This window comes from Chrysochloris asiatica, unplaced genomic scaffold, assembly GCF_000296735.1.
Source record: "Chrysochloris asiatica unplaced genomic scaffold, ChrAsi1.0 scaffold00003, whole genome shotgun sequence".
Classification (NCBI taxonomy): domain Eukaryota; kingdom Metazoa; phylum Chordata; class Mammalia; order Afrosoricida; family Chrysochloridae; genus Chrysochloris; species Chrysochloris asiatica.
This window is the reverse complement of record NW_006408521.1, coordinates 25997053-26004722: the sequence shown is the minus strand read 5'-3', so window position 1 is coordinate 26004722 and position 7670 is coordinate 25997053. Positions and strand designations below refer to the sequence as shown.

The window sequence follows — 7670 nt, the reverse complement described above, 5'->3', positions numbered from 1 at the left end:
AGCGGGAGCCGGAGGCCCCGGACTCAGTGGGCCGCGCCTGAGGCGGACGCAACGGGGCTGGGGGGCGGCGGCGGCAGCAGCGGCGGCGGGGGTGGTTGCCGCAGCTGGCCCGGGTGGATGGAGTTGGAAGGGCGGGGTGCCGGCGGCGTGGCGGGGGGGCCAGCGGCTGGGCCGGGGCGGAGCCCCGGGGAGTCTGCGCTGCTGGACGGGTGGCTGCAGAGGGGCGTGGGCCGGGGGGCCGGCGGCGGGGAGGCCGGGGCCTGCAGGCCCCCGGTACGGCAGGATTCAGATTCCGACCCGGACTATGAGGCGCTGCCCGCTGGAGCCACTGTCACCACGCACATGGTGGCAGGCGCCGTGGCAGGGATCCTGGAGCACTGCGTGATGTACCCCATCGACTGCGTCAAGGTGAGACCTGAACCGTGCTCCGAACTCGACCTGGGGCTGAGAGGACCCCTGAGTCCTGAGCCAGGATCCGGTTACTGACAGGGGCTCCTTCCTGGCTCCTGCCATCAGCACATGATTTGAACCGATGCACCTTGCATGCACGCAAGGTCCCAGCAGGGAATCGATCTCGGTCAGGACCCAGCACCCAAAGCTCACCGGCAGTCAGATCTGAATCAGGACCCTGGATCCCAACTGGGACTAAACAGGACTAGGGTAGGATGAGGTATTCGGAAAAGCAGGTAAGTACTACTCACTCGATTAAGGTAAAGCCGTGAATCCGAGCTTGAACAAGCTCCTGATGGCTTGATATGCTCTCGGGGAACCTGCTTCTTATGTCTTCCCGGGCTCGCAGCTAGACCTGGATTTTCATAATAAGCCTTTTAACCCGTGCGTGCTTGGAAATCATTGTGCATGAGTTCAGAATTCCAGACTGGAAATGATATGGGAAGACCATATTCAGGAAAAAGTTTCGGTTTCTCTGCGCAGCGAACATGACACCCCACCTATTTCCTGAACATAAAAACTGAGCTGGGATTAGGACTGTGTATCTGCTAGGAGCACATACACTCCCAAACATGAGAAGTGGAAGTGATACTGTATTTCTTTGGCCACTTGAAGGTGGCAATAAAGGAAAAGTTGTCAGATGGGAAAGGAGAGTATTGGAAAGTAGGAGTAAGAGTGAAGAACCTGGAATGGGATCAACACGAGGGTCCAATTTGTATGAAACTGATTCCATCCAGATTAATGGATACAGAAGTTAGGTATTGCTGAAGAAAGGAGGATGAAGTGGGGCACAGATTTGTGTTCTTTAGTGTTCTTATTATTGTATATTAGCAAAAGTGCCAAAAGATTAAATTGAATGAGAAGCAAACATGAAGGGACTACTGAAATAACATGACTGAGATTGGTTCCTCTTTTACATGGTGTGTTCAAGGCAGTGGAGTTCTGACTCATAGCAACCCTGTATAGGATTTCTGAGGCTGTAAATCTTTGCAAGAGCTGAAAGCCTCATCTTTTGCCTTCTGAGCAGCTGGTAGGCTTGAACTTCTGACCTTGTGGTTAGCAGTGCAGTGCTTATCCTACAGAGCCATAGTGCCCTCCTTTACATGTTATTGTTGTTAAGTGCCATCGAGTCTGTTCCAACCCATAGCCACCCTGTTGTACAGGGTTTCCGAGGAGCAGCTGGTGAGCTTGAACTACTGGTCTTGCAGTTCAAACGGCTTTGCCGTCTGGTGCATTAACCCACAGCGCCACACCAGGACTCCCCTTACATGTCAGGGTCAGTGAGAAAGAGGAAGACTTAGCGAGATGGATTGTGTGAAGATGATGCAGCACCTGATGGGGCTTCATTTTGTTACACATAGGGCTGGAACCGGCTTCCATAGTTGCTTATGTCAAATGATCCTGGAAGGCTCTTTGATGTGTGTTTCCTTCTTAAGTTAGGAAATTGTTATCTACTCAAAAGGAGGGGTGTTTCAACTTGGGAGATGCAAAGCAGATCACTTTTGCTTCCCCTTGCTTTCTGTACTAGTTTGTGGATTCATCGTTTCCTTCATAATGTAGCTGAGGAAATGGGGAAAGTGCTCATCCAGCTTTGTGAATGACGCTGAGTTGGCCCGAGTATACATCAATGATAGTTAATGCTCGGATAACATAAGATGCTCTGAAATGTAAGATGAATAAGTACAAATAGAAAAGATTCAGATGTTTATGTAATAGGCTCTGGTTGAGTGATTATGAATTACAAAGACTATAATAAAAAAAATAATACAATCTAACTGCAGAAGTGACCTCAGTATACTTACACTGAGTACAGTGCAGGGTCTAAGGTGCTAGGTCTCAGGATGGGTATCGAATGAAATCTAGATCAGGGGAAGCAATGTGACTGCCTTACATGTATTACTTGTGTTGTTAAGTGCCATCAAGTCGATCCCAACTCATAGAGAACCTATATAGGAGCAGCTGGTGAGCTTGAACCACCGACCTTGAGCTTCAAACCGACTGTGCAGTCTAGTACATTAACCTGCAGCGCCACTACATATTAATTTAAGTGTTGTTCCATTCCATATATTTCCCTAATGATATTGCTATAAATAGGGTATAAATTCCTCTGTGAGGAATGACTCTAAAATATTTGGGTATATATCTGTAACGTTTTTGTTAAGATGAAATTGATTTTTTAGTAACTGAGATCAGCCAGAATCAAATCTGATAAATTTCTAGAAGATGAAAGTGGGAGCTAATGCTTGAGGTGGGACCCAGAAGCAAAGACACTGCTGTACTCCCGAGGCCTGTAAACTGAGGACACACTTCTGAAAGAGGAGTTCCAGAGGCCTTTTGAGTGCCCACAGCATTGCAAGGATATATCAGTGTTAGCCTTCTAAGGTTCGAACCGTTCTGAGAATAGCTCTTATTCATTTATATAAGCTTTGGAATTTTAATAAAAAAAAAAAAAAAGTCATATGACATTATTGTCAAGTCTCAAAGCCCTACTTACATTAAGGGGATAATTATTTGATCTGGAAGGAAAACGCTGGAGAATCTTCAAAAACACAAAAGCTTATTTTAGAAGACTTCATTTTCATTTGCCACTAATGGTGGGGTTTCATTGACTGTAGGGAAGAAGCAGGTTAAACCAATAGGATTTTGTGTCTGTTAAATACTGTTTACAGATAGGAATGACCTTCTGGCGTGGCACTGTCGGTTAATGGGCTGGACTGCACGGTTGGTGGTTCAGACTCACCAGCTGCTCCTTGGAAACCCTATACAGGGTTGCTCTGAGTCGACTGAACAACAGCATATAGATAGGAAAGTAAAATGCAGACTCCTTGCTGTCCCTGGGGCAGCTATTCTTCCTCTGGTCCCCTAAATGGAAGGTGGCGAGGCAGAGGGCTCCAGCCCTAACCTGGAGCAGGGACCCATGCTTGAACCTACAGGGCATGCCCAGCAGTGGTTGCAGATGACAGCTGACACTGCCACCTAGCCTACTGGCTTCTGTACCCATGGGTGCTCATCAGGGTCAAGAGGATTTATGTGAGGGATCATGGGAGGAAGTCAGCTTAGCCTTGCTGAAATGAAAAATAAATAAATAAATAAAATACTCGTTGCCATGGAGTTGAATCCGACTCAGGACAGACTAGAATTGCACCATGGGGTTTCCAAGGTTGCAATCTTTGCTGAGGCAAATTGCCACATCCTTCTTCCATGGAACACCGAGTGCTTTAGCCACTGCACAACCAGGGCTCTTATCTGTCCCAAACCCACTGCTGTTGAATCTGTTCTGACCCATAGTGACCCCATGTAGGATTTCCAAGGCTGTAAATCTTTATAGGAATATAACAGTCTCTTTGTTTCTCATAGTGCCTGGTATGTTTGAATTGCCTACCTTGTGGTTTACACCCCAGTGCTTACCTTGAAGCCCACCAGGGCTCTCCTTCCTACCGATCCCAAGATGCTGCCTTTCAGTGGAGAAGTACGCATCCACTTACATGATAGTTAAAGAGGGAAAGAACTGAGGGAAAAAGTCTTCATAAATGGCTATCTGTCCTGATGTGACGCTGTAGGGTCAGCACTGGACTGCTAACCTCAAAGTCGGCAGCTCAAACCCACCCGACACTCCTCAGAAACTTCCCTCTACAGGGTTTCTATGAGTAGGCATCGACTAGACAGCACTTTAACAGTCTACCCCAGTGAAGGTTAGGTAATGGACACATTAATAATAATATTCAGTAGGTAATAAAGGTACCAAGCACTACCTGAAGTTCCTTACCTAGGTTGTACTTACGTCATCCTTGAAGCAGTTTCCTGAGAGGACACCATTTTCATTATCTTAAAGAAAAGCAGGCTTAGTACTTGCCCAAGGTCACATAGGTTAAGTGGCAGAGTCTTGGTTTGAACCCAGTTTATCTGACCACACCCACGTCTCCCAGACTGCCTCTCTCAAGCAGATTTCACGAGCTGAGCCAGGAATAGAATGTCATGCTCTGAGTTTGTCCCTCAGCATTCAGCCTTCAGAGTAATGGCTGAACATGCAAACCATTATGGCTACGGAGAAATTGTCACATGAAAACAAAACATAGTAAAACTTGCCAAAGCCGGAATCTGTGTAAGAATCTTTGCAGAGAAGGAAAACTCAGGTATCTTTCACTCCCGCAAAGGCAGACCCAGAAAAACAGGTTCAGAGTTTTTACAAACCTCATTTATTGTTGGGTGTTACTGTTAAGTGCCGTAGAGTCGGTTTGGACTCACAGTGACCCTGTATAGTTTCTGAGTAGTGGCTGGTGAGTTTGAACTGCCAACCTTGTGGTTCAAACCCTCCTTGTGGCCCAGTGCTTACCCTACAGCGCCATACCAGGACTCCAGTTAACTGCATGTGTGAATTTGTAAAATTACTTATATAAGAGACAGTGATGGCATAGTTTGTGAATTCTAAGATAGGAACTCATTCTCTGAAAATCATGCTTTAATACAGTGTTGTTGGTAAGTTCTGTTGAGTTGGTTCCCACCCATAGCGACCCTGTATAGGGTTTCCAAGGAGTGGCCGGTGAACTTGAACCACCAATCTTGCAGTTCAAACTGACTTTGCAATCCAGCATATTTGCCCACAGCGCCACACCAGTGCACAGCCTTGTATTTATAGTGCCCTATAAGTTACCAGTAGGAGCTCAGGGAGCGTAGTGGGTTACGAGTTGGCTTGCTAACTACAAGGTCAGCAGGTTGAATTTACCAGCTGCTCCAAGGGAGAAAGATGAGATTCCGCTCCTGTAAAGATTTATAGCCTTGGAACGAACTCAATGACATGCCACCACCACCATAATTTACCAGTGACTTTTACATGTGCTGTCTTAATCCCCCCAGCCCTTTGAGCTAGCCATTTTTAACCTCATTTTACAGATGACGGCATTGGAAATTAGGTTAAGATTAGACATATCCGTTGTTAAGTGCCATTGAGTCGATTCTGACCCATAACGACACTGTATAGTGTTTCCAAGGAATGACTGGTGGGCTTGAACTGCCAATCTTGTGGTTCAAACTGACTTTGCAGTCCAGCGCATTAACCCACAGTGCCACACCAGAACTCCCAGACATACCTGAGGCCGCACCTTTCACAAAGCCAAGGCTCAAACTCAGACTTTCTTGGCTCAAATGTGGCTTGTCTTCTACCTAACTACTTACTTTCTGGCTTGTCCAGTTGACTTTTCTCCAAAGCCAGGCATGGTTTCTGCCAAGCTCTTCAAGGTTATTCTTTCATAAATTCTTCATGACTTCATCTTTCTGAGAAAGGTAGATTTATTGGCTCACAAATTTGGGAAGTCATATTTTTATTTTGGGCATAGCTTATGCCTGGGTTCTTTCCATAAGAATGCGCTTGCATTTAGTTGGATTTGTTAGATGTAGGTAGATGTGTAAAATGTTTAAAGCAACTTAACCCATAGCCCATTTTTCTCTTGGGGGTGAAGGGTTCCAGACTTCTAGGGCCAGACCTTTCAAGACTGGTTACCACAGCCTGGCATGAACTCAGCTGAGCAATGCAATTTCTGAACAGGTTTTTCCCACAATAGTTTTTAACAAATCTTTGGAAGCACACAACTGTTACTCCATCAGGCCCAGTAGATCTTTGTGTATTAGTAGCCCATAATCCAGCATAGCTCAGTAGTCTCTCTGAACAACTCTTCAGAGAGATTTGATACCCCCTGCACAATCGGGGGTAACGTGAAAGATTAGAAATCCATGGGGTTTGGTTGGTTGTTTTGAGAAATGGGAAAGGATGTGTCAGAACGTGGTAAGTGATCCTGTACGTTTATAATTGAACCTCCAGTACTTTACCTTCTAAGCTTGCAGTTCTTTGTTGGTAGCAGGAGAAAATAACCTTAGAGGAATGTGGATTGCTCACGGCTAACCAAGACCTGTTAATCTGGTTGGGTTTTTTCTCTCTTTCTCTTGAAAAAAGGCTTGGCTTTTGGATTCCATTTGGCCACCAGGAAGAGTCACATTTTTAAACCGGAATAGAATCCAGTGATTGGAATCAAACCGGAATTTAAACTGTGTCTGGGCCTCCATTGCCCCTGATGGCGCAGTACTGGCTCCACTGGCTGCCCTCTAAACTGATGAAGACCTAGCTGTGTAACAAAAGATTCAGTCAGTCATTCAGCAAGCACATTCTGAGTGCCTACGCCGTGGAGTCCTGGTGTGGCACTGTAGGATAAACACCTGGACTGCTAGCCAGAAGGTCAGCAGTTCAAACCTACCAGCCATATCTTGGAAACCCTATACAGGGTCACTATGAGTTGGAACCAACTCATGGGTACTTAACAACAACTTTGTGAGAGGCACTGGACATGGCTTTTGTACTAACCGTTGTGATGATTTATATGAACTTGTACTACTTTAACCTTGAAATGGACTGATGGTGGTGGTAGTGGTGATGTGCCGTGGAGTCGGTTCCGATTCATAGCGACCCGGTTAAAGGGTTTCTGAGGCTGTAAATCTTTACAGGAACAGAAAGCCTCATCTGTCTCCTGCAGAACCGCTGGTAGTTTCGAACTGCTGACTGTGAGATTAGCAGCCTGACTTGTAACCACCCTGCTACCAGAGTGCCTTGAAATGGACTGATAGAGGTTTTTAATTTCCCAAATTTCAACAGACTTTGTCTAGATACTCCATCCAATGTATCTATCAGACACTTGTTCAAATCATTGGATACTCCCGATTCCAAGGATTCTGTTTACTGATACTGATTTTGTTTGCTGGTGACAGTGTTTGAATTTGGCAGTCCTCAGTTTAAGATGAAGCTGGTTTCCAGCTAGACACGCCTGCCGTCATAGGCCCGGGGGAAGTTTTCTTTCCCTGTACAGTCGGTCAGCATCTATTAGGAGGGCTCCTTCTGTCAAGTCTCACTTGCAGGCCCAGCCTTCAATTCCGATGGTCTGAACACGTATGAGTCAGTGTAGTCAGGAAGCAGGCCCACCATCCATCTTCAGAAATAAAGCTTAACGTATGCTGTGGTGGTGTTGTTGTTAGGTGCCATCGAGTCGGTACGACCCATAGCGACCTTATTTATGCACAGCAGAACGAAACACTGCCCGATCCTGGGCCAATCTCACTATTGTTGCCACTTCTGAGTCCATCGATGCTGCCACTTGGCCAATCCTTCTCGCTGGGGGTCTTCCTCTTTTTCTCTGACCCTCCACCTTACCAAACATGATATTCTTCTCCAGTGACTG

At 46.2% G+C, this 7670-nt stretch overlaps 1 protein-coding gene across 1 annotated transcript in view; it reads left to right on the top strand.

Annotated features, from left to right (window-relative positions):
* Positions 1–7670, top strand: part of SLC25A28 (solute carrier family 25 (mitochondrial iron transporter), member 28) — an 11733-nt gene continuing 4063 nt past the window's right edge. Inside the window, exon 1 of the mRNA XM_006831238.1 lies at positions 1–408. Within this exon, the coding sequence (XP_006831301.1) occupies positions 118–408 (291 nt within the window). The 5' untranslated portion in view covers positions 1–117. The remainder of the gene's footprint in view (positions 409–7670) is intronic.